This window comes from Pan paniscus, chromosome 5 (genome assembly GCF_029289425.2).
Source record: "Pan paniscus chromosome 5, NHGRI_mPanPan1-v2.0_pri, whole genome shotgun sequence".
In the NCBI taxonomy this organism is placed as follows: Eukaryota; Metazoa; Chordata; class Mammalia; order Primates; family Hominidae; genus Pan; species Pan paniscus.
This window is the reverse complement of record NC_073254.2, coordinates 19562569-19589572: the sequence shown is the minus strand read 5'-3', so window position 1 is coordinate 19589572 and position 27004 is coordinate 19562569. Positions and strand designations below refer to the sequence as shown.

General features: G+C 45.3%; 1 protein-coding gene across 4 annotated transcripts in view; it reads right to left on the bottom strand.

Annotated features, from left to right (window-relative positions):
• Positions 1 to 5245: 5245 nt before the first annotated feature.
• Positions 5246 to 27004, bottom strand: part of CDYL (chromodomain Y like) — a 183651-nt gene continuing 161892 nt past the window's right edge. For 3 of the 4 annotated variants that reach the window (XM_055113155.1, XM_008956570.6, XM_034961382.4), the window contains 5 exons: positions 25033 to 25289; positions 23089 to 23261; positions 17023 to 17233; positions 8377 to 8520; positions 5246 to 6889 (listed from right to left, as the gene is read on the bottom strand). In XM_055113155.1, coding sequence (XP_054969130.1) covers positions 6731 to 6889; positions 8377 to 8520; positions 17023 to 17233; positions 23089 to 23261; positions 25033 to 25289 — 944 coding nt within the window. In that variant the 3' untranslated portion in view covers positions 5246 to 6730. The remainder of the gene's footprint in view (positions 6890 to 8376; positions 8521 to 17022; positions 17234 to 23088; positions 23262 to 25032; positions 25290 to 27004) is intronic. The other variant, XM_034961384.4, reaches the window with a different exon arrangement.

Sequence of the window (27004 nt, the reverse complement as noted above, 5' to 3'; positions counted from 1 at the left end):
GTTTAGAGGATTATATATATAATATACACACACGTTCAAAAAATTGAGACATAATTGAAACAACATAAAATTAACCATTTTAAGAGGCAAACAATTCAATTTTTAAAGGATATTTACAAGGTTGTGTGAACATTACCATTATTTAATTCCAGAACATTTTCATACCCCCCAAATAAAAACCTGTACCTGCCGCTCCCCACTCCGGTTGCCCCATGTCACCCCCTGTCCCTGGAAACCACGAATCTATTTTCTGTTTCTATGGATTTACCAATCCTTGGCATTTTATATAAATGGAATCATACAATATGTGGCCTTTTGCATCTGGCTTCTTTCACTTAGCGTAATGTTTTCAAGGTTCAACCACACTGTAGCATGTATCAATACCTCATTCATTCATCTGTATTGCCAGATAACATTCCATTGGATATGCCAATTCATTGTTCATCCTTTCTCCAGTTGGTGAATATTTGGTGGCTATTATGAATAATGCTGCTATGAACATTCACATACAAGTATTTGAGTACCTATCTTTAATTCTCTTGGATATATACTAGACGTAGAATTGCAAGGCTTAAGAGTTCCTTAAGAAGTTTAACTTCATCCTTATGCCAGTTTGAGGAACTATCAAGCAGTTTTCTACTGTGGCTGTACCAATTGACATTTTCACCAGCAAATGTGTGAGGATTTCAGTTTTTTCACATGTTCATCAACATTTGTTATTGTTATTATAACTGAACGTATTAGTTCAGTTTTTGGTATTTTCTTGTTATAGTCATTCTAGTGGGATAAAGTGATGTCTTACTGTAGTTTGATTTGCATTTCCATAGTGGCTGACATTGAGCATCTTTTTTTTTTTTTTTTTTTTTGTGACAGGGTCTTGCCCTGTCACCCAGGCTAGAGTGCAGTGGCACATTTGCAGTTCACCACAACCTACTTGGTAATGGTGTACATATAAGTTTTATATGTTGTCAGATTACTTCATTGAGAATACCTGCATTTGTATTAATAAGGAATGTTAACATAAATATATAGTCTATATGGTCTATAGTTTCCTTGTGATGTCTTTGTCTGGTTTTGGTATTAGGGCAACACTAGCCTTATAGAGGTAAGGAAGCATTCACTCCTCTTATTTTGTGGAAGAGTTTGTGAAGGATTGGCATTGATTCCTTTTTAAACATTTGACAGAATTTATGAGTGAAGCCATCTAGTGCTGGGCTTTTCTTCATAGAAAGTTTTTTGACAGCAAATTCAATCTTTTTGTCTATTTTAGTTTTTTCTTTCTTCTTGAGTCAATTTCAAGTTTGTGTCTTTCTAGGAATTTGTCCATTTCATTTAGCTAATCTAATTTGTTGGGATACGATTCCTCAGCACTCTCTTATAGTTCTTTTTATTTCTCTAAGGTTGGTAGTAGTGTCCCCCCTTTTCATTTCTGATTTCGGTGATTTGAATAGTCTCTTATGTCCTTGGTCAGTCTAACTAAAATTTGTCAATTTTGTTGATCTTTTCAAAGAAATGACTTTAGGTTTCAGATTTTTCTCTACTATTTTTCTGTACTTCATTTTACTTACTCCTGCTCTAATCTTCATTTCTTTCCTTCTACTTGCTATGGGTTTAGTTTGCGGTTCTTTATTTCTAGTTTCTTAAGGTAGAAGATTAGGTTATTGATTTGGCATCTACTTTTCTCATATAGATGTTTTATTATATAATTTATTACATAAATTTGGTTATGTTGTGTCTTCATCTTCATTCATCTCAAAATATTTTCTAATTTCTCTTGTGGTTTCTTGTTTGACCCATTTGTTATTTAGGAATGTGGTTTAATTTCCGCATATTTTTGAATTCTCCACATTTCTTTGTTATTGATATCTCATTGCATTCCATTGAGGCTGGAAGACATACTTTGTATGATTTTAATCATTTTAAACTTTTAAGACTTGTTTTATTGCCTAACATATGGTCTATCCTCGAGAATGTCCCAGGTGCACTTGAGAAGCATATGCCCTCTGCTGTTATTGGATGAAGGGTTGTACAGGTATGTTACGTCTAGGTGGTTTAAAATGTTGTTCCAGTCTTCTATTTCCATGTTGATCCTCTGTCTAGTTGTCCTATGCAGTGTGTTTCATACAGGTGATATACATATATATGTATATAATTTACCCAGTTTTAGCATATAAAATTTAAGAAAATAAGAATTAAATACATTAGATCTTAGCTTTTATTCTAATGCCTGTATTAAACCATTTATTAGCCATTTAAGTGCTTGTGACTCTAAGGTCATAAAACAGATTTTAAATTTTGAAATGCTAGTCTCTTATCTTGCCAAAAAAGTAAGTTTTAAACCAGGGTTGAAATCATTCAATGTCATTTTCACCAAAGCAGACATTCGTTTGCTTCTTCAGACAGACATGCTGTCAGAACGTTCCCTGGGGAAGAGGGAGAGGATTCCCCTGTTGCCAAATAGTGAAGGTATTTATTTTTAAATGCTAGTTAGTATTGAGAGAGCTTGGTGGGCTGGTCCAGCTCTTACAGATGCAGAAAGCTTGTAGACCATCAGAATTCCCTGGTAAGTTTAGCGTTGACTTGAAAATAGCCCTAAATCCAGAGCCACTGAGCAGGCTGGAACCACCCGTTCTGCCCCACCACTCTCACTTGCAGAGAATCACAGGCCCATGGGATGCCAGGATGGGCTGGACACCACAGGCCATTGGTCCCCTCCTTGCCTTCCCACTTAAGGGAAGAGTGCATAGAGCAGTGGAATGTAGCCCTCTCTTCCCAGGTGCTAAGTCACCAACAGGCTGTGTGATGGTGGGCAAGTGGCCTGACCCTTCTGGGCCTCAGTTTCTTCACATGTAAAGTTAAACTGGTGCACGAAACATCGGAGATCTCCTCTCCTCCTTAGTTCTGGGCTGTACTCCAGGGTCTCATATTCCCAGTTATCTGTGCTTTCAGCTGCCCGAGTCTCTCCCTTCCTCTAGAGGGCGGGACTCCCTGGCATGTCCTGGAGTCCATTTGAAAAGTTTCGGCTTAGAAACAGCTTCTCACACTTGGTGGGGCACGAACCTGGGGCTGTTGTCGGAAAAGCCTCAGAAAGCTCCTGTCTGCACGCTAGGACAGGAAGGCCATGCGCTGGGGAAAGGAGAGGTCAGCACAGAGAGGCCACCAGATGGCTCAGTGAGTGGACCTGGGAAAAGCAGAGACTGAGTTTCCCTCAGTCTCTGACAGAATCCTGTGTCCCCAGGGTTTTTCCCTCTTAAGCTATGTGTCACTATTTGGCAGGTGCCAATTCTCTTGCAACACACAGAAAATATATTTTCTTCTTTTAGAATATTTATAAATATTTATATTTACCTCTAGGGGAGAGAACTTTTCTTTTGGAGAAGCTGTAACGCTTGTTCATACCAGTGTAAGAAGTAGCGTACCAGTGGGTTGGAGCCTCTGATGGAGCCCAATGAGAGGGAGTTGGCCATAAGGCTGGCCCTAGCCCCCTAGGCTCCTGCTGTGCCCAGAGACTGGGGGCACCCCTCACTCCCTCTTGACCAAATATGGGGCGAGAGAAGGGGAGCAGCCCGTCTGAGGCCATCTATAGTCCCGTTTACGTAGTTGGCACACTTTTCCCTCCAAGATTGTCAGAGTTCTGGGTTCTTCTCATTTCTGTAGCTGTCACTAGTTTTGCTGGGGACATCACAAACGAAATCAGCCTGCCTAAAGACTATTTGAGAGCTCTCATTTTAGAGTGATGCTAGGACAGGAAGGCCACGAGCTGGGGAAAGTTGGTTCCAGGAGAGGTCAGTACAGACAGGCCACCAGATGGGCTCAGTGAGTGGATCTGGGAAAAGCATATTAATGTGTATTACATTAATATTCTCTGCAAAATAATCTCAAAAAACTGAATGAGCCAACGGACATCAAGTGTTTCGAAGCGAGCCTGGTTTACGCTGCAGTGTAAGTGCCATCGTCACTGTTACCCTCATGGTTGAGGAAGCAAGGCTGCCTGGGTGTTGTGCCTGTCTCTGGCTCTCAGGGGTAACAGGCTCCCGACTTTGGCTGTGAGGGGCTGAGCAGTCTTAAGCCCAGGAGCTGGGAAGCTCTAGGGGAGAGAATTGGATATATACAAGATAATGTTTTTCATGCATATCCTTTAAAGTTTTTTAAAGCATACAATTTTCTTTAAACCTAAGATTTCATCAACATTCTTTTTCAATAAATGTGTATTCCACTGTGATGGTGTTGCACAATTATTTAACCAAAACCCTACTGAGGAACATGAATGCAGTTTCCAATGCTTCACTGTCAGGAACAATCCTGAGATGAACTTAACTGCGTACGTATCTTTATTGTCATATTTCCTATAACCACTCATTCCTTAAGATGAATCCTTACTGATGGAGTTGCTGGGTCCAGGCTTTTTATATTTGACAGTTACTGTCAAATTCTCTTCAAAAGTTGGACCGAGACTTTCACCCACCTGAGCAGTCGCATTTCCCTTCCTCCTCACCCACGCAGGGCACAAAACAGAAGCACTTCACTGCTGTCGCCAGTGCTACTTCTAGTTGGGATCAATTCTTGTGCAAGAAGTTGAAAGGTGGAAGGTTTGCTTCAGAAAAAGGGGAGGTGGCTCACAAGGCCCAGAGGATTCAAAGTCTCGGATGATGCAGACATCAACTTGGAGATTTTACTCAGTTCCCTATTTGTGAATTCTACAACACTGACATCTTGGTGTCTTTGCCAGAATATGTGCTTTGCCACCTCGACCTTGGGTAAAAGCTTCATGCTACTCCTGTTCAAATCACCTACATGACATTGGGCAAGTGTTTAATTCTTCAGGTTCCTCATCTGTAAAACAGGAGTGAAAACAGCCACATGACAGGTTTGGGTAAAGGAGGAGTAAGTTACAACTCTACGTAAGAGAAAACTTAACAGTGAATGAAGTCAGTCAGTCACAGAAGCTTATTTGTGATATGATATAAAGGTTAAAAATATGTAGAACTAAAAGTAACTTATTTTAGGAATAAGTTCTTTGAAGGAGAAGTGGATGATGGACACAAAGTGAGGAAACGGTCACCTGGGTGAAGGTGACCAGGGAGGATATTGGTCAAATTGTTAGGTCCTACCTAGCTGTTAGTCACACAGGGTTTCATTCCATTAAACTGTACAGATGCTTTATACACACATGTATATTTCACACACACACGAAAGAGAAAACATCCCATGAGAAATCTCACAAGAATCAGAGAAACATTTCAAATGTGTTAAGAAATATTAGTTTTATTTAACCAGTTTTCACAGCTGAATATTTATTCTATAAAAACTTTACAGATTGTACAGTTTATATATAGTTCAAACTACTGAACGAAAAGGTAGGTCCCACAGATGCAAAAATACTGTACCAATCAATCCAAGATAAAGGCAGATTTACACACTGTACAGCTCTCCGCGTGGCCGGGGAGGTGGTCAGTTCTAAGTATAAACTTCAAAACTGTACAAAAATAAGAATTTGATTTTATTTCGCTCTTCATACATTCAATATGATTGCAAGCTCAGAAGCCTAACTAATAATAGGCATCTGGAGTCTGGAATCAGTACCCACTCCTGGAAGGAGTGCACGTGTCTATCCACACAGGGCACTCTTGGACACCATACTGAACTCAGTATATTGTATAGACATAAAAGCAGAGGCCAAGAACATTAAATGTTGAATATAAGGTAGTTCTTTTTTGTTTTGAAAGGAGTTTTTGCATTTAATAGTGTGCCAAAAGAATTTTAACTTATTAAATAAAATATATTCTAAGTGAACCTAAAAATTACACTTTATAAACATAAAAATATTTTATTTTGGTGAAATACATCAACCATATCTGCAAATAGAAAACCAAAACTGTCTATAAAGTAGTATTTCTCACCCAGCAACAAGAAGCACTTATGTAGTTATTTTTCAGAAGGGTAAGAAAAACTATTTAAAACCCACTAAAGACTAACTTATAACTTAGACATACTTAAGCTATTCAGTGATTCGCTAATACTGCAAAACAAGCTTTCTTCTAGAGACAGTGGTTTCTTCATGTTAACTGGGTAAGAACTGGATGTATTTGAAAAAGAAGGGGAAACCAATTGACATCTCAGCATGAATCCTAAGCATATGTCTGGTTTGGGGTATGCTCCTCAGCGGATTTTTCATCAGAAGTATTTATCCTAGAAGCTAAGTCTTTTGATTTTGAGTTTCCCGAATCTGAGGTATCTGTACCTTCTTGGAGAAAAAGCCAACGCCTCACATCACTCTGTGTCTCTACGTGGGGCAGGGAGGCGAGGCTGGCTAATACCCCTTTAGATTCTGTGTTCTAGAAGGAAGAAATGAGGAAAACAAACATTATTCCAGACTTTTCTGTCATCCAAAACCAATAAAACACAATTCTGTTTTTTATACAGTACTAGCCAAAGAAAACAAAAATTAGAGCTTCTAAGAGCAGTCTAGTGCTCACCTTTATACTTTTACACCTGCGTGTATATAAGTATAAAATAATGACGTTTGGACAAAGAAGCTTTGTAGTTATTTTAAAGTTACAGTACTTTAAAACTCCTCGATAATAAATAGCGTGGATGTTCCCAGTCCTGCTTCCAAGCGTAAGCTACGGGTGAGCTTGTTTCAGGCTGTGAGAATGGATCAGGGCAACTGGAGCCGGTGATGTACTCCTGCTCAGCCCGATCCCGGTGTCACCAGTGGGCAGCCCGACACTCAGAACTCATCGATCTTCCTCTGCAAGTACTTTAACATGGAGTCCATCCCCTGGGCCGAGCCCCAGATTTTCTTCAGCACCTCACACTCCCTCTCGTTGGCCTGCTCCAGCTCCATCTTCATGTTGCAGCGCACGAGGGCTTTGGATTCCTCAAGCACCTGCACCGGAAAACAAGCAGCCAGTTAGCAGGGCGCATGCGGGCAGACACGGGTCCCCTGTGCCTCCACATTTACGGAGGCAATCATCAAATCCAGCAATCACCTGTTAAAAAGGTTACCAGACATTTTCTCACAATATGTCGGGCCTAACATATGTATAAAGCACATTTCACACTAGGCACTGGGTGCATTCTTAACTTCAAAACGGCTTATTTGAAAGGAGAGCTGGGCTGTCGGCACCCGGCCCGTGAACAGCCTCGGCCCCGCGCCACTGCCGCGTACCGCGTGGACCCCCGAACTGGACGTCTGCTCTGCTGATGCCCAGAAAGCTCTGGGGATGCCTGTTGAGGGAATTTTTCTAAACAAAATGTAATTTTCATAATGAGGGTTGCTTGTCCGCCTGGGATGGGAGTCGTGTCAGTTAATATTATACATTTCACATCCTATAATTTGCCAAATGCAATTTTGTTAGAAGCATATTTAAAAAAAAATTATTTGTGTGTTTTTTTTGGACACAGGGTCTTGCTTTGTTGCCCAGGCTGGACAGCAGTGGCGGGATCTCCGCTCACTGCAATCTCCGCCTCCCGGGTTCAAGCGATTCTCTCACCTCAGCCTCTCGAGTAGTTGGGATTACAGGCGCGCACCACCAAGCCTGGCTAACTTTTGGATTTTTAGCACAGACGGGGTTTTGCCATGTTGGCCAGGCTGGTCTCCAACTCCTGACCTCAAGTGATCTGCCCTCCTTGGCCTCCCAAAGTGCTGGGATTATAGGCGTGAGCCACTGTGCCCGGCCTATTCAGCACATTTATTAAACAAAAACTTAGGAGGCTGGGCACAGTGGCTCATGCCTGTAATTCCAGCACTTTGGGAGGCTGAGGTGGGTGGATCAACTTGAGGTCAGGAGTTCGAGACCAGCCTGGCCAACGTGGTGAGACTCCGTGTCTACTGAAAATACAAAAATAACCCAGGCATGGTGGCGCATGCCTGTAGTCCCAGCTACTCGGGAGGCTGAAGCACAAGCATCACTTGAACCCGGGAGGTTGAGGTTGCAGTGAGCCGAGATTCCACCACTGCACTCAAGCCTGAGCGACAGAGTGAGACTCCATCTCACAAACAACAACAACAACCCAAAAACAACTTAGGCCCACTGTGGGGAAAGTGGGGAGAAGCTAATAATGTGACTGAAAAGGCTTTGGAACCAGTGAAGAATTATATCCGTTAGTTGTTGTTGACTTTCATAGGACATTTGCTAACTTGCTGACATTTCAGACTGAAGTCCATTTCTGTGGTGCCTGGGTATTTGCAAAGGGAAGGCAAGGCGTGCGTGGGGGCAGTGGCGGCAGTAGCTTCTGGCAGGACTTCACGGGAAGGTGCTCTGTTGAGGACAAACGTAAAGGACTTAGGAATAATTGCAAATCTGTGAGCTCTCTGAGGGAAAAGGTTCTATTTTTAAAAAAGTAACGTGTAACAGAAGCAATCAGACATACAACTGGATTGCACGAGGCAAGCTCCTTAATGCGAACCATCACTTCCTGAGTGAATGTCCCGGGCCAAAACACCTGGGAGACCAGGCCCTTGCCACACGCCTCCTGCGCCGTCAGCTTCCGTCCACTGAGCAGCATCTCGTTTGCCTGCAAGGAAGAAGAGTGGATGTAATATGAATTGCGGTGGGAGGCGGGCGGGGAAGACCCATCCCTTAAAATCCACACCGAAGGGAGACATTCACAAATACCAGCCCCGCAGGGAAATGGGGCACATCCTCTAGGGGCCGCTGGGAACAGACCCTGTGCAAGGTGCAGTCCACTGGGCAGGTGGGAAAGTAATCTATCGGGCTGATGATTTTTTTCTTAAAAAGGAAAGCAAAAAGTGTCTTATTTTACAGCCTACTACAGAATTACAGGGACTCAATAAAGAAATCTAAAATAGAAAAGGTCTTTTGCCATTCGTTTAAAAAGTTACTGGTATAACTTCCTCTCCCCCCTCTGCCTTCCTCCCCCTAATGCCGGCCCTTCCCCCGTGTGAGCTCTTGTAATACACAAAACAATCCCGGGAAAATCAGCATATGCAAAATTAGGCAATTTATAATTTTAAGGATTTGAACCAGGCACAGAATTCCTACCAAACATTTTCTTTATCTGGGAGGCCAATGGTGACTTGTTTTTAATACACAGAAAAAATATTCTAATGGCAGTGACTGTTTCTGCTAGAGTGTACCTTGGAGGCTGCCTTGTATCGCTTGGATATGAAAAGACAGAACTATCTAGGGCTTGAATGTGTCAAAAAATTACCGTAATCTGCTTGAGGGGCTGGCTATAGTCACCTCACATGGCTCAATGGAGAAAGCTAATATTAGTTTTTCTTTAAAAGAATATATATGTGTATATATGAAATTAATTTTAACCTTGTCCTGGATTCTAGATCACTTTATTTTTTAATACATAACACTTAACTAGATCACTTTTAAGGTCTCAGTACAACATGTATGCATTTTACATCATTCAAATGACAGGCTCACAGATGCCGAGATAAGGCGGGAAGGGGTGCACACATGTCTGATAAAGAAACTCCACACTGGCCTGAGAGGACAATGTTTGGTCTGTCATTTATCTTGCCTGGTTAACGTTCCTAACAACTCTGATGTCACAAAGCCTTGACTATGAGCTCCTGGGGCTCTGGTAAAACACAATTTCGGTAGGTGGCTTCCATTTCCAAAAGAGGCAAAATCACAAGAGACAGTTTTGGCCCTGAAGTCGCTGAGACAGTGTAAGACTGCCCATACACCTTCTGTCAATGTCTTGATGCCGTTTACTGCATGTGAAACCCGCAGCTTGGAGAGCACACAGGCAGAGGCGGCAAAGCAAACACGTGGCTGACTCACTGCCCCTCCCATGCAGGCAGAGGCTGGAAAACAGGGCTGGGGACAGGCTCCTCATGAGGGTTTGCAAGTTTTTTTTTTTTTTTTTTTTTGAGATGGAGTCTCCTTCTGTCGCCCAGGCTGGAGTGCAGTGGCGCAATATCGGCTCACTGCAAGCTCCGCCTCCCAGGTTCACGCCATTCTCCTGCCTCAGCCTCGTGAGTAGCTGGGACTACAGGCACCTGCCACCACGCCCGGCTAATTTTTTTTTGTATTTTTTGGTAGAGACGGGGTTTCACTGTGTTAGCCAGGATGGTCTCGATCTCCTGACCTCGTGATCCGCCCGCCTGGGCCTCCCAAAGTGCTGGGATTACCAACTTGGACAAAGTCATGAGTTTTTGAAGAGTCTGGAGAAGTTCTAGAAACCCCTGAACTGACGAGCTTCTTCTCAGTGAAAAGACGGTCCATAAACAGTGGATTTAGAAACACGACCTGACCTTACTGTGAGTGGTTCTGATAGTCCTTGTCACGGCATACCCAAATGCAGCAGGAAAGGGAGTGGGACTCCCGGTGTGCTGCTGCCGCACGAACTGCTCTGTGCTGTCGGGGTTTTCCTTTCATAGACTGTGCTTCTTTCATTCTCAGCATAGAGTGAGGACACTACAGCCACATCCCTGAAGTTGAGCATGAAGTATGTTCTCAGGACCAGCTTAGCAGAGCCTTAGCTTGGGCAGCGGAGGCAAGCGACCCTGCCAGGCCTGGTGTCTGCGGTTCAATCACAAAGGGCAGGTGTCCGCAGGCTTCCACTCCCGCCCTTCCTGCAGGGCCCTGGCTGTCTGTCCCAGTCAATTCTTCCAACTTTATTTTCTGCCACCTGGAGGTCAACTTACAGCCCCACCACTGTTTTCTTCCCTGTCTCCCTTTCGTCCCCCTTTCTTGACTCTCTTGGGCCTGATGCCAGCCGAGAACGGCCCTTCTCTCTGCTCAGCACTCACTCATTGCGGCCGGTCTTCCTCCGCAGCCCCGCTGGCTCCATGCCTGCTCATCCCTGGAGATCCTTTCCCTACCTTCGGTGTTCTCCATTCCAGGTGGTTGGAGGTGCAGGACAAGCAAGGGCATTTCTCAATTTACTCAAGAGCAAAAATGACAGGGCTCACGCTAGGTTGTTAAAGCTTTCTCACTTAAACACGGCCAGTGAGTTGGTTTGAACGACAGTCACCCAAGAAAACAACAACAACAAATCTCCCTTGGTAAGATTTGTATTATAGGATTAAATACACGCAATTTGCGTGAGCATATTCTTATATAAACACACTATTTTCAGTAGTTTCAAAATGAGAGGTTTCAAACTTCTACCCAAATAACCGATTCACACAGATGCAGGCGGTGGGAACCTGACCAGCTAGCACGTTGCTCTGAGATGGCTGAGTGCACAGGGACTCCCTGTAGACAACCTACATCACCCCATGATGTGGTCAAAGTTGTCCAACTATTAAAAGAAAGTTATCCTGGAACCATCCAGAGAGATGGGAAATGCCGAGGAAAGTTAAATAGAGATGTCTTTTTAGTTTGGCCAGAGTACAGCAGGACTGGTGGCAAGGAAACTGGCCCAGTATGAGCAGAGGGGATCCAGGAATCTTCAGCCTTATGGGGACTGCTGTGGCAGAGGTTTTACCACCTGCTCCCTCAGGCCAGTCTCTGAAGTCCCCAAGAGAGGGCTCTCAAGGTGTGAGCGTGGGGTACGGCCCTCAGGTACTCGCTGGGCATTCTCCAGCTTCACACCCCAGCAGGCCCCTGAGAGGTGCAAGATTTCCACGTGGGAGCCTGTGGGCGTCAGACCATGCCATCCTCCATGCACTCCATGAATGTCTACTGGGCACTAGGAAGGCTAAACTGGAAGAGACTCCTTGGCTGATTTACGTAGCCCTCGCCTACAGCAGAGGGCCTGCTGTAAGAAAGGAGAGGCCACACAGCCTGCATTATTTGCATGTTCTTTTTATCTTGATAATGTGATTCCTTTAGCTTATCCTCCTGGCAGAGCTCTGCACATGCAAAGTGGGGAAAACCACACTTGTCCAGTCTTGCCTCAGGCTGCTGAAAGCTCAAGTACACCAAAGGCTCATGAAAGGAACGACATCATTTACATCATTTGCGTAGTCACTTTGAACAAGAGTTGTCGAAGTCATCTGAACAACGTTTATTCACTTTCTGCAGAGAGGCTTCGTCAGATACTCTGCTCAGAAAGTGTAGAATTCACGCCGAGTGAAATGCAGGCTCTTCGCTCTTGAGTTGGAGCAGGGTTTCTCCCCCTGGACACTAGGGACATTCTGGGCTGGACTGTTGTTTGGTGTGGGGGCTGTCCTGTGGGGGCTACATGCAGGGTGCTGAGCAGGGCTGTCCCGTGGGCTATGGAGGGTGCCGAGCAGTACCCCGGCCTCTGCTAATGGCCATCTCCTCATGTGTGACAACCAAGTTGTCTCCAGACATTGTTCCCCAGGCGTGAGGTCAGGGGGTGAAAACTGCCCAGTTGAAAGCAGCAGCTCAAGAGGCACCAGTACATCTCCAGGGGAAGCGTAAAGATCTGCCAAGGCTTGTAGAGTGGGGAGAAACACGGCTGACCAGAGGGCAGGCATTCGTCCTGTGATGACTTCAAGCCTCACGGCCCTTTCTGGGAATGGTGAACTCTGACACCTCTACCTCTGAGCAGCATTCAGCTCCAGGGCTCCACTTCCAAAATGTCTTCGGCCAAAATGTGTCTGAACATCAAGGTGGTTTAGTATTTGCCCCACATCTGCACTGACACCACACATCTACATAGATCATACAGTGGGAGGGGTCAGAACCTCAGATCTCAACCTCCTTTGGATAAATAACTCAAAATGAGATTCACGGGATGTTCTAGAGGATGAGGATTCTTTCCTGCCGGGACAGGGTTAACTGGCAGGACACAGTCTCGTTTACAGTAATCACTACGATGAACTGATTTTACTGATAATGACTCTACCATGGGAGTCTGGTGGTGTCAGGTGCGTGCAGTACGGTGTAAAGGACAAAGCAAATGACTTGGATAAGCCACCCACGTCCCCACACCAGCAAGCTGCCTGCTGTGGGAAGTGCTGTCAGCAGGCAACAGAGAGCTCAGGGCCTCCCCCATGGATCGCTCTTCCCAGGGCCGCCAACCCCACGGCCAACTGCAGTGGGGCACCGGGAACCGCCGTGAGGCCACGTGGTTCCAGAGCTCCCTGTCAGTCAGCTCTGCCCAATCCTGCTTCCTTTCTGCCCTTCCACAGATGCTGGCACCTAATCTACCAGACCCTGCTTCCCAAATCTATCTTAGCTTCCAGAGAAACCACCTTGTGACGGGGGGAGTGGACAGACCGAGGGTGAAGAGAGGGATTTAGAAACTGCACGGCTCCCCAGCTGGCAATGAGGGACCACCCCCCAACAGGCCAGGTGGAGAAGCCACAGTACCTGGCACAGGCAGCCGTCCACGTGCTAACACTCTCACAGGTGAGGGGCAGGGACATGGGTGCAAGCAGAGGGGCAGCCGGGAGAAGAGGCAGAGAGGGCTGAGACTTGGCCCTAGCCCCTGGACTTGTCAGCAAGAGTGGACAAGCTCCACCCAGGTTAATCAGCCGCTGGAGGAAGGTCTGTCAGCTTGTGAGGGGTGGGGAGGTACCCTAGAACTTGGCATGGGCGCTTCTGGGTGAATGCCCCCAACTTTGAAGTCCAGCTTCCTCTGATCCCGAGCCTACGGACACGGCCCACCCATCCCTATCAGAACTCGTAAGCCCCCCTTGCTAGAAGATAAGGCAAATCTCTCTCAGCAAGGCAACACTGCCCCCCAAAACCTGCCCCATCCCCTCTCCTGGCGTCAGGCCTGTAACTCGCCTCTTCCCTGAAACGGGCTGCACGACCCAGCCAAGGGTGCAGGTGGGAGCTGTGAGAAAACACGAGGGCCTGGATTCTCAGGGCGCCTGACCTGGGGCCCAACCACAAGCTGGACAGGAGATTCACTGACGTGGGGGTCTCTTGCGATACTGATTTGGCCCTGCTAGGTTCCCAGGAGATGGTCTCACCTGGCTGCTGGGATGGCTACTGGAAGCACGAGGGAGGTGGGGGCCCTGCTGAGTGAGGCTGAAAGGCCAGGGCTGAGTAGGGAGGGGTGGGACAAGATGCATATGAAGCCTGTGGTCAGTGCCAGAGGGAGGAGGGCAGCACAGCCGGTTGGGCCATCCACAGCAGGGAAGGGCATGCCTGGAGTGCTGGCTGGGACTGGGAGAGGCAAAGCGCCTCACCACGGGACCCCACATGACCACACGTGGGGAGTGACCACCACGAGCTGAGTTCCATCATCCCCACAGGCGCAAGGTCAGGCAGGGCCCGCGGCAGATGCACAGCTGGGCTTGGCAAGCTCCAGAGGGCATGGGCCGGCAGCCTAGACCCCTGCGTCACCCCCAGACCCTTGAGTACCTGCGCCCTGCCTCAGCTCATACCTACAGCCATGGGGGGACTCCCTGTGACCGAGTGTGGCCTGTGGGTGGGTTGGCTCACTGGGTGGATGGGCAAGCCAAAAAGGGGACAGCAACTTCACCAGAGCCTCATCCAGCAGGCCTCAAAGAGAATGTGGTGAGGAAAATGCCCCCACTGGGGGCACATGCACCTGGTCACCCCCTGGTGTAGAAAAAAAAGTGGATCAAGGTTAGAATAACACTAGCTGCCAGCAGGGGTGGGTGGCCTGGACAGAGGCGTGTGGTGGGTGGAGGAATGGGAAGCGTGCAGGTTGCTGTCTCACATTAATGTCCACCTGAGAGCATCCGCCATGGAGGGGGCACTGAACAGCTTTGAGAGACGGCTGGTGGTCGCTGGCCACCCAGGGCTGGCCAGAGGGGCCTCAACAGCACAGTCTCTGACTTACCAAAGGCTGATGCAGTCGCTGTTGCTACTGAGCGTCCAGCCTGCCAGCAGGAGATGCCAATGTGATCGGCCCACATGACACCATTCCCAGGGAGGCCCGCCTGTGGGCGCTGGGCAGCACGCTGACGGCTCTAACAGGCATGGGCATATCCTCTGGGTCTGAGTCTGCCTGTCCCACCTGCAGATCCTCAGGCAGCATCACTCTCTGTGGCTATGGAAGGTCTAGTCCACCAGCATGGGGTGCCTCAGGGTGGTGCGTTGTGACCAGAACACCAGCCTCACAGCAAAGACCATGTCAGGGGACAGGACCCGAGAGTCCTGTGGCTAAGTCACATATAGCACCTGCCACAGCCGCCAGCCTGGTAGGGCGTCGGCACGGCCTGAGAGGTGCCAGTTTGGAGGTGGCTCCATGATGGTGGGCAGCAGCGTTTTCTGATTTGTAGCACATACAGTACAAAGACCTCTATCTGGAAGGACACGTGGCCTGGGAAATGGGATGCAGGCCGGTGCCGCTTGTTCCTCTCCTGATCAACTATAGCAGTTAAGTGGACAAGTGCAGCAACTCTGAGCTGGGCACAGTGAGCAGGCCACAGATCCCTTGGGGGTGAGTGTTTTAGCATTTGGGCGGCTGCTGAAGCCAGCAGAGGTGGGAGCTATGGGTGAGGGGAACTACCCTGGGGTGTGAGAAGGTGAGGAGCAGGGCAGCTCTGAGACCAGTGCGGCACTGGGGGACACGGTCTGGCCTATTCACCTTCCTCCTCCTCTCTTGTATTCCTTTATTTTAAACGTTCTGGTTTTCAAGTACGTTTAGATGCAGGAAGATGATAAAAGTAGTACAGAGTTCCCATAAACCTTCAGGCAGCTCTCCCTAGGTTAAAAAATGTCACATAACATCTTAAGATGACCAAAGCCACTGACAATGTGCTAGTCACTCAACTACAAACATGATGTGAATTTCACCAGCCTTCCCACTCTTGTCCTTTCTCTGGCCCAGGAGCCCATCCTGGGTCCCTGATGTTCTGAGCTGTCATGTCCCCTTGGTCTCCTCCAGTCTGAGACGGTTCCTCAGTCTTTCCACGTCTTCTCTGACCTTGGCGCTTTGGTGGAGCACTGCGGGTGTCTGCAGACTGCCCCCCAGTCTGGGCCTGACGTTCCTCATGATGAGACTGAGCTGCTGCACCTTCAGGAGAAATCCCACCCAGCGACGAAGGCTGTGTTCCCCTCAGTGCTTCATGTTGGCTTTTGTCTTATTTCTGTGAACTCTGACCACTCGGCAAGGTGGTAGCTGCCAGGTTTCTTTACTGTAAAGTTACTATTTTTCCCACTGCAAATAATGAGAGGATCCAAATATCCTTTTTCTCATCACACTTTTACCCACTGATTATAACATCCAGGTTAAACATTTCAGATTCCGGCCTGCAAGTTATTGCTGCCTAATCTTCTTCCTCTAAGTTTCTCCCAGAAAGAAAGCCCCTTGGAACCTGAAGGAGCTGGCCCCTAAAAGGTGCGTGAATGATCTGAATGGCCCTGGGGTGAACTGTGGTGGACATGGAACTGTGCTGCCATGATCGCTCCTGGGGAGGCCTGGCTGCCTGGCTGCAGGTGCTGCTGTTAGCAGACGGCCACAGGGCACCTTTAGGGATGCCCTCAGCCGTAGGGAGCCACCTCGTCCAGGGCGCAACGCTTCCCGCGCATCCCACCCCTAAGGATGATGGGCATAGTATCACTTTGACCTCTTCCTCTGTCCGGTCCTGCTTCCTTCCCATCCCTTCCACAGGTACTGACTACCTGCTAATTCTCCATGTGCCAAACTCATCTCAGTGTCTGCTTCTGGAGAACCTGAGCTGTGACACCACCTCCTGCCCTATTTCAAGGACTAGAGAATGAGATGTGAATAACTGCTTGATAAATCACAAGCTACAATACAAACACAAACTACTATAATGAACGGATTAAGCAGTTAAAGAAATAAAAACACACAATTACATGGAAGACAACCCTCTAATCCTATGTAACTTTGCTCCCTCTTAAAATTGCCTTCTCTTAAAAGTGCAGCTTTTAAGTTATTAGGTGAAGAACTTTTCGATTGCAAATTGTTGGTTGGGTTACTGATTGGGTATTTACTAACAGTAGATACCCATGTGAATTATGCAAAGTGGTAGGCTCCTCAATGAATGAAGTCCTTCTCTAGGGAATGATGCAAAAAAGGTCAACAACGTCTATGAATCCAAATCTGAATTACAAGATGGAAAGTCCCCACAGAATGACACACTGTACAGCTTTAGAAAAACAATAACCAAACTAGATTTCTTCAGGAAGCTTTCTAGAATGACTTTTTTTTTTTTTTTTAAAAGGTACTCACAGATGCTCCTCCCATTATCTTGGGAAACATAACGGTAGAACAGCCATCTGGACTCTGTCCGAAGGTGGTATAGGGTGTTTGAAACCAAGCCTTTTCATTAGCCCAAACCACATCGCAAAGAGGCAATATAGATGCTCCTAGACCAATGGCTGGGCCATTGACTGCTACAATAATGGGCTTCTTAAATTGAATGAAAGTATTCACGAAGTTTCTAAAATGAAAAATAAATGGGGAATTACTCAAAACATTGCATATTTGAGCAAAGGAAAAGTCTATTATGGAATTCAATTTACCAAGATGTAAATGCTACGGAAATCCTGAAGACTTGAGATTTGTTTAAGGCCTTCCCCAGCAGTTGTGGACCCTAGACTTATTTACTACGTGTTGTAAAGGTTTGGTGACAGCCTGGAGCCCACACATGTGGTGGCTGTCGCTACAGGGCCTACGTGAAGGCCACAGGGTAACATGCAGCCATGAGCTGCACTGGAATTTGCAGGTGGCTCTCGGGCTCTATAAACAACACATCTTGCTCCCCAAACTGTCTTCCCTCGAAGACACAGGAGCCCAATACATATTCTGGGCTTCATAAGACAAATCAAGAAGCTGTCACAGAGGAAATCTGGCCCAGGGCATACTAAGACTGCCTGGTGTTAAGTGTACGGTGGTGGATTAGGGGTCACAAAAACCCTGGGATCTGGGTCTGGCCTTGGTTCATGATTTCAGACAGCTCGCTGATTATTTGGCAATAATTGCTATTTCCTGAGTTTATGTGGAAGTGGACTGAACAGTCTGGGGGATACAGAGACAAGAGTGTCACAGGCTGGCTCAAGACATGTGACCCGCAAACAAGAAGAGCAAACAGCACAGGGCTCAGGCCTGTACCCACATCCTGCTCCACTGCGGGCTGGAGGGTACGGCTGCAGCAGGAGTTCGGAGGACAGTGGGGTCAGGCGTGGGGCAGCCTCTGCACAGGACAGAGGTTTAATAAATCAAGCCCATGCTATTTTGGGATTTGCTTTAGATCAGGCTGGAAAAGTAGGCTGCTTTTCAGTGTAGGGTAGCTTGGTGTCATACCACTTTAGGAACGTGCATTTTCTTCCCCCAAATACTAGAAGCTGATCTTATGCTCAGAGGTTGTTTCTTGTTATGATTTCACACAGTGGAGAAAAGAAGAAACACAAGATAGTCCCTTCAGTGTAGGCTGAGTTCTAGATCAGAAGTGCAGAGTAAGGACAGCTTTTCACTTGCTGGATTCTAAACCTGACCCCCATCTTTAATACTGAAAATAACAATCTAGATGCTCTCTACAATTCAGCAATTTAAAACCACAGCAATCTGTTCAGATCTTCTCTGAAAATCATGACTCAGCATCTGAGATAGCTCCCCACTCAACTCCCCGAGACACTGACGGATGACTCATATTTTTTGGCAGGGGCAGGTCAGGGAGGTGAGGAGGGTTGTGTCTGTGTGTGTATGAACAGGAGAGTGAGGAATTGCAGAGTTTAGCGGCTGGACCTCAGCCTAGCCCCCAAGGTTTGTGGGATCTTTGCATTGAGCAAGAATTAACTCATTCAAATGAATGAGTTGCACTAAGTCTTTCTAAATGAGAGAGCCTGAGGCATTGTTAGAAAGATCACACTGGGGTTTAATGATCAGAGTGGCAGACAACCTTTTAAGCAGACTCTTGAAATAAGCCTAGAAGAACTACATGAAGCTATTTCAGTTGTGTCATCTTTTGAGGATATGGGGTCAATGACACAAGATGGAAATACATTTCCTAGGCCCAGTAACTGATGACTCATGAAAAGGTAAAACTGCTGAACTGTCTTTCAATGATAAGGAACAGCTGTTTCCAAAATCTGAGTAGCTCCAATTTCATCTGCCTTATGGAACAGAAGGCAAACTGTTATAGCCGTTGCCCTGGCTGACATCTGGAAACCACGGATGGGGCAATAAATTAACATAAAAGGGATGATCAAAATCAAGGTAATAAGAAGGTAATTCTACAGAGAAACAGTAAAAGGAATTATTTCATATATCCTTGCCCCCATGCCCATATATTTGTATTAAAAAATCTGCTTCTAAAATATTAATAGATATTGATAAGCCGAAACTTAGATTTTGATAGGCTGAAGGCGTTTTTTGGAACTGAAATTTTATTTTTACTTCTGCCTGGAATGGTGACTTCACCTGAAGCTGGTGGCTCTTTCTGGACGGGGTATGAATGAACCAGCATGCTCTGGAGCAAAGAGCCCCTTCCCTTTTCAGGGAATGGGAACTGGCCATTCTGAATAGTGAGCCCTGAGATGCCAGAAATGGATGTGGTGCACACAGAGACTCGTTTTGTTTTAGAAAAGAAAACCTTTACAGAAATGCTTTCTCTGCCTAGTAGAAACTTCCCAGGACCATAAAGGCTTAACCAAGGGAGCTGCAAATCAAGGCACAAGGAACCAGAGGCGAGGCAGGGGCTGCCTTCAAGCCTGGGACGGTCCTCTCCCAAGTAGCCCCTGCTTCTGTGGGCTTCAGCCAAGTGTGTTTTAAACTTGAAATCAAAATGTATGAACACTCAAATGTGTGCCATGCAACATACTGAAGTTAAATTTGTTCCTTTGGAATTGAATTCAAGGCTGTTGTTGGGTATGGCAGGGAAGGAGGCTGATATTTGCCACATAATTAGTCTAAAAAGACTTTATAATTAAACAAAACTCTTCCTTTAAAGGACATTTACTAATCTGGAGATATCAAACAGTTGGAAAATCACATAAGATGTAGGGACTGTCAAAGGAACGTTTGGGGAGAAGGAGGCAGCAGGGACCTGAAGTTGGGCAGCCAGTGTGCTGCTTTCCATGGCTGAGGTCTCTCTCATTTGAATGGCACCTTCGTTTGAAGGACTAATGGGGTACAGGTCAGGGTCATGGGGCATGTTTACTGGCTCACTTTGTTCTCTCCCAAATCCTCTTGCCCCTGGGGCACTGCTTGGGCAGGGCCCCCGGTCTCCCTCTGTGGGAGGAAGAAGAAACCTCACTTTTGGGGAGAGAAGTCTCCTGGTCCTTATAACCCAGTGGCAGCTACTGGTTCTGGCAGACTTCAAAAGCCTAATGCTGTCCATGAACTTGAAATAATTTTGTTCTAACCACAAAGGTGCAGAATATTTTTGTTGCAATTACCCTGCAAACTGCAAACCACCAATCCTCGTCACGAAGTCAGCTGCTCTAGATACCTGGTGACCTAATATGAAACCCCATCTTCCTGTTTGTTTCCCGCTTTTCCTTTGGAAACTTGCTGCAATGAAGTCCTTTGCCTCCAAGTTTTAAGGAACATGAGACAAGACACCAGAGAAATGAAAAATATACACAGGAAGAGCTTTTATCCACATAAAAATTAATTTAAATGCAAATAAGAAAGGAAAGGTTAAGTGACTCTGGTGTAACTAATTATTTTTCTGATCTTGCCAGACTACATTAAGGAAAATTCACATTGACAAAAATATAGTCACATAAAGAAGAAACAAGTTGGTTTTCCTAAAGCAGGACTTGGCTCTTCACAAGAATATCAATCCAGCTTTTTGTGTGGAGTAGGGAGAGTGGATGGAGCAGGGAGCTGATGAAAGTGAACTTTTAAAGTGACATCAAGTTCAACAAAGGAGATCTCCACTTAAACCTGACTGGATCCAGCTTTCCTCTGCTCTTACTGATCCCAGCGCCACAAGCCCACAGCCTCTGTCCGAGAGAATTCAACGCTGGAGGGAGGAGTGAGCTGCACCTGGCGAGGCACCAGCAGGCTCACAAGTGGAGCCAGGGAAAAGCCTACACGGGAAAACGGAGCCAGGACCCAGAAGGCACTGGCTGACACATCCGATTTTCTTATGACCGCAGAGCTACCAAAAAGCACAATATTATGTGTACATTCAGCGTGATATTATGGAGAACATGCAAAGTGACCATAGGAGGCATGGTGGTTTGTATTTTAAAAATAAAAGTTAAGTTCATGGAATTCACCCTGAATGGATAATAATGAAGCTGTCTTAGAGGCGCTGAGAGTCAGCCAAGGATTTATGACACTGATCAAGCAGTTTAATCTTAAACTGAAGAACAAGATGGTCCCACCTAGTGTACCACAGGGATGAAATCCCCTAGGAGATTAGAAACAATACTTAATAAGATCAGACTATAAAATTTCAAACCACCCGGGAGGCGGAGCTTGCAGTGAGCCGAGATCGCGCCACTGCACTCCAGCCTGGGCGACAGAGCGAGACTCCGTCTCAAAAAAAAAAAAAAAAAAAAAAAAAAAAAATTTCAAACCACTTCTGAAAAAAACCACACATAATGTGATAGCCTGTAAAAGGTAACATTCAAAAGATTAAGGGATAACCTCCTAAATACATGTGTACATCATATGAGAAAATATAGTAATTCTGAAAATGATTAAATATGTCATGAGAGGCTAAGGCAATCCCCTTCAACCCAGAGGTGTGGGTTCCAGGACTCCTGTGATGGGCTGTTTGGTCCCCATCAGAGCCATCTTGGGTGTCAGTCAAAGAAAGACGTCCCTGCCTACCCCAGACTCACCAAAACAGAAAAAAGAGCCCCCCTACCCACCACACCAATCCTGCTGTGCAAGCTCTAGAAGGGTTCAGGTGCTAGAAAGCCCAGTGCACCAAGGGCAGTGCTCAGCTGGAGCCTAGTAACTATCAAAAGTAGTTCAACTTCAGCCCTCCAGAAATCTGGGATTTTGGAAAAGATCCAACTTACTTTACTGCCATTTTGCCAGTCTATGTTTTCTTTCATTTTTCATCCTCTGTAAGTTAAAAAGGCAAGCACAAAGGGCTTATGGGGGCCACCTGGGGATATGTCATTTTACGGAGGTGGGTAGAGAAGCATAGCCAACTTTCATGTTGATGACTAGGTTTCATCCATTTTAAATAAAATTCATCTCCAAAAAATCAGACACTTCTAATTATACATGGAGTGATTAGCATGATAAATGAGGGGATATGATTTTAGACGAATTAAGTGGTTTTAGAGAAAGTTTTGCTGCTATATGTTATCATATAGCAGAGGAAAATCCAACAACCAAGGAAATAGAAATATCTCAAAGTCATATTGTCACATGAAAAAAGCAAGTTGCAAAGCAACAACAGAACTAAATTGATATTATTTGTGTGTATATATGAAATAAAAATTTGAAAATGCTTAGATCAAGACATCTATTGTACATCATGGTGACCACAGTTAATGTATTTTTGTACTTGAAAATTGCTGAGAGTAGATTTTAAGTGTTCTCACCACACACACAAAATAGTATGTGAGGTAATGCATATGCTAATTAGCTTGATTTAACCATTCCACAATGTATTCGTGTTTCAATACACCACGTTGTACACTATAAGTATATACAATTTTTACTTCTGAATTTAAAAGTAAGTCTAAAAAATTAAACTGAAAATTATAAGAAAATGTTCAGAAAAAGGTTGGGGAAGACACACCAATGAATGTTGGATACCTTGAGGGGGGTGAGGGACAAGGAGGACTTCTGCTTTTTATTTCCTACTATCTGGTTCTCTGTCCAGTTGGAATTTAGGATGAAACTGAACAAGAATGTGCACTACTTGTATTTAAAGAAACAAAAACAAAAAACAAAACTCTCCATGTGGTGTTACGGAGCTATCTCATCATAAAGCCTAAACAATTTACTTCAGAGTCGAGCAAATGGTAACTTACTATTTGGAAGAGATCTTTATTTAGGGGTTGAGGACAGAACATACTCACGGCACAAATAATAGGAACTCTGGCTACCCATGATCATCTACTCTAATCATCAGAACATTCTCCGAACACTTTCTGGGTTTAAACCAACCTTGAAATCAGTTATCTGCCCAAGGCAAGTAGTAATTTATGGCAGGCCCATAGAAGAGACAGATGATTTAATTAATTTTGCTGCTCGTGTCTCTCCATGGAAGAAGATGTGTATCTTATTCTCAAGGCTTAGTCAGGCCCATTCTATCAGGATTGGTTTACCAAAAACAAAACACCCAACCAATGTTTAAAAAACATCATTTTTACATACCTGATAGCTTCTGCCATTTTAGTGCTTTCTCTTTTCCTGTCATCTGTCAGACGTCGTATAAAATAAATAAAGTCAAGTCCACAACAGAAGACGCTGCCAACGGCGCTGAGCAGTACCAGCTTGCTGTCATCGGCAGCGGCCGTGCTCAGAGCACTCTGGACTTCTCTCATTACCTGAAAGTCACCAGAAGTTAAAGTGGCAAAGAATATTTTGGGTTTAAAATCCTAAAAGCATTTTTTTTTTTGGAGAGAGTCTCACTCTGTTGCTCAGGTTGGCGTGCAGTGGTTTAATCAAGGTTCACTGTGCTCTCGAACTCCTGGGCTCAAACAATCCTCCCGCCTCCGCCTCCTAAGTAGCTGGGACTATAGGCATGTGCCATCATGCCTGGCTCATTTTTCAACTTTTTTGTAAGAGATGGAGTTTTGCTATGTTGTCTAGGGTGGTCTTGAACTCCTGGGCTCAAACAATCCTCCCGCCTCAGCCTCCCAAGTAGCTGGGACTATAGGCTTGTGCCATCATGCCTTGCTCATTTTTCAACTTTTTTTGTAGAGATGGAGTTTTGCTATGTTGTCTAGGATGGTCTTGAACTCCTGGGCTCAAGTGATCCTCCTGCCTTGGCCTCCCAAAGTGCTGGGATTACATGCATTAGCCACTGCACCCTGCCTAAAAGCATTTTATTACTGGAGAATCTGCATCTGTGAAAAATGCATCATAGCCTGATACAGTTACTGACATCTACCATGATTTTAATTAATTTGCAAATGTCTCATTTTCTGTAACCAGAGATTGAGATGCTGGGGATGGAGTAAAATATAACTACATAACTCGAGTATAATTAAAAAGACATGGGAATCTACGTTATCTTAGTATTTATACAGCCATTGCGGCTCTTAGATAAGGCAAGTTGCTTATTATATCACTGGGCATTTCTCCAGTTTGGACAGCAGGTGGCACATTCAAACCAGTTGAAAGAAACTCGTTCAGTTCTACTGTTTTTTGTTTTGTTTTGTTTTAAAAACTACCCTATTACACTTGGGACAGAAAATAGTTTGGTGCGTAAGTGCGTTAAGTCCAAGCACATTAGCATGGACTGGTAATTTTAGGGCATAAAATCATTTTAAATGATCTCTGTGAAGCATTTAAAAATAATCAATGAAGGGACTCTGCAGTCTAAAAATGTACCAAGGACCAACTTTGAACTGGTTTGTTATGTGACCCCGGGCGAACACACAGACTTTCTGTAGTTAAGTTTTCTTGTCCGGACAAAACTCAACCTAGCTACTCACAAACTACTAGGACTTAAAATTTTGGAAAGGTATAGGTTAGGTTCAAATACTCCCGATTCTAGAAACTTCACAAAATTCATGTTCTAACCTTTCCAACAACCAGTTCTGGAAAACTTACTTACTAGGCACTATCAGCAATGAGCATGTGTGGAAATCCCTGTTGCTGTGTGTTCTGCTACAACCGCTGAGGAGTATCTGGGGACTGGAAAGATGATAAATACTCTGAAGGGACTGGGATCCCCGGGGGCATTTAAATTCTGTCTGAACAAAGAACCCTTTAAGGATCTGATGAAAGCTAAAGCAAAGCGCGTGCACACACATTTCCCACGTGCCTTCATGGAGCCCCGTGCCCGCCAGATGAAGAGCTTCCAGGCAGGAGGTGAACCACAGAGACACAGAGGCCTGGGTGGACCCACACCCGGGAGAATGGGGATGGACACTCAGCACAGGCCAAGCATCCTGAATTCACGGCCGTTGGAGATGGGACACGGAGCAAAGCCCGCAACTTCCCCTCTGCTCCCTCCCTTCTGGTGGGCGTCGGGAGATGGCCCAAAAGGAGGTTTAGAAAGAGCACAGGAAGAGCCAGTTCCGCCAGGCAGGCCTGGAAATCAGGCAGGGAGAAGCGCGAAGCCCACGCCAGCCCAAGAGCGCCTCTCACCTCTGGATTTAGTGAGTTATTCTCTGAGGACTTTGTGGATAACAAGATGTGGGTGAAGCCATCCTGCTTCCTGACCACAATATCTCTGTATCTGTAGGCACTTTCTGTTTGCCTCACGCTGAAACGCAATCGCTTGTCAAAAGGCTGGTCTCTTCTGTCGTCAATAAATTTCCTTTTGCTGGCAGTCACTCCTGTAACAGATGTCTGTATGTTGGTTGTCCCATTGGCTGTTAATGCATCCATGAACGGAGATGTACCTGCCGAGAGTTTGAAATCACAGTAGTCTGTGATGTCCCACCACCAGTTCACTCCCAGGTGTCATCTTTGAATTGGATAAAGATGTTCATTACACACTTAGGATTAAACGAATATAAGAACATTAAAACTTAGAACCTTCAGAAAGCCAAAGTCTACTTTTAAAGCCACTTGCTCTCTTTCAAGGTCTGACAAGAAAGTCACTCTTTTGTTTCACCTTGCCTAAAAAATACAGATGGAGAGGTACTTATTGAAAGGAAGCTACATAGTTAGAGATTTTTTTAAAGGACAGAATCAAGACAGAATGGGTCTCATGGAGAGTATCTATTCCAGGTTTGAGAAGCTGAAAGAAAAAAGGAAAATAATCAAGAAAATATCTTATTATTAGAGTCAAGGCCATCTAGTCGAAACTTCTTTTTCCAAATGCAAGATAAACTGGATAGACACATGGATGCGGCCAGCCTTCTCTGCGGGTCATAGAGCTGTGTGGCAGCCACCACTTCAGACCACCACCCCTGTGGGACACTCAGGAGTTGTTTCTAGCTGCCCTGGGAGGGACTATCAGAAAGTCCATCTACTTGTTCCAGTTCCACTCCTTTTTCAAACAGCCCTGTTAAGCAGCTGAAGATAGCTCTCCTCTCCCCTACCACATAAAGCATCCTGCCAACGTTCCCTCGTATGTCACAGCTCAACAGCAGCAACTGTGTTTTGCCAGGGTCTTGAGATGGGGTCTTGCTATGTTGCTCAGGCTGGTCTCAAACTCCTGGCCTCAAGTGATCCTCCTGCCTTGGCCTCTCAAGCAGCTGAGATGTACAGGCATGAACCACTGCGCCTGGTTAAGAATGCAAATAATTATCCTCCTGTCTGTATGAATTGTCCAAATATGATCCAATGTGGTGATGAATGTAGAGTGGATGGGGAAAAAAGGAATGAAATGTAAGAAAACTAGATCAGACTTTACTAGTAGCATTAGCAATGGCAGAAGTTCTCTGAGGGCGGAGCATGAAGAATTATGAATCAGAAATATTTCCTCCAAAGTGAAAGAGAATAAGCCAAAGCCACCAGAAAACTCATGAATGGACATTTCAGAGGAGCCAAATAACCTCCCTGGCAAAACAACCTGACTTTCATTCAACTGGTGGAAATAATATTTTAATTGCTAGAGGTTTTTTTTTAAATTATATTTTTGAAAAATTTAAAGAGGTTATAATACATACATATGGTTCAAAAACCTAAAAATAGAAAAGATATTAAGGTGAAAGCCCCCCACAGCCTGATCCTGTTTACACAGGATCCCCCCGCCCTCTTAGCCACTGGGGCTGGGTTCTCAGGGGCCCCTCCAGAGTATCTCCATGGATATACAAGAAAACATCAATACAGACTTCTCCACCACCCTGGCTTTTAAAAGCACAGATGGCAGTACACTAGATGTAGTATAAGATGCTGTATCTTATACATTGTTGTCTTGCTTGTACATATGTAAGATATACACATTGTTACATCTCATGGTTATTCCTTCCACAATATCTTAGAATGGCTCCTCTATCAGAACACAGCTTCCTGTTCTTTCCTAAGGCTGCGTGGCAGGCGAGGCCCAAGGTAGGGATGCACTGTAATTCATTTTCCAGTTCACACTGCAATACGCACTACTATTTAGTGACTTGTCGATATGACCAAGAACACAGTGACACATAATCCTGACCTCTGTCATCCCAGT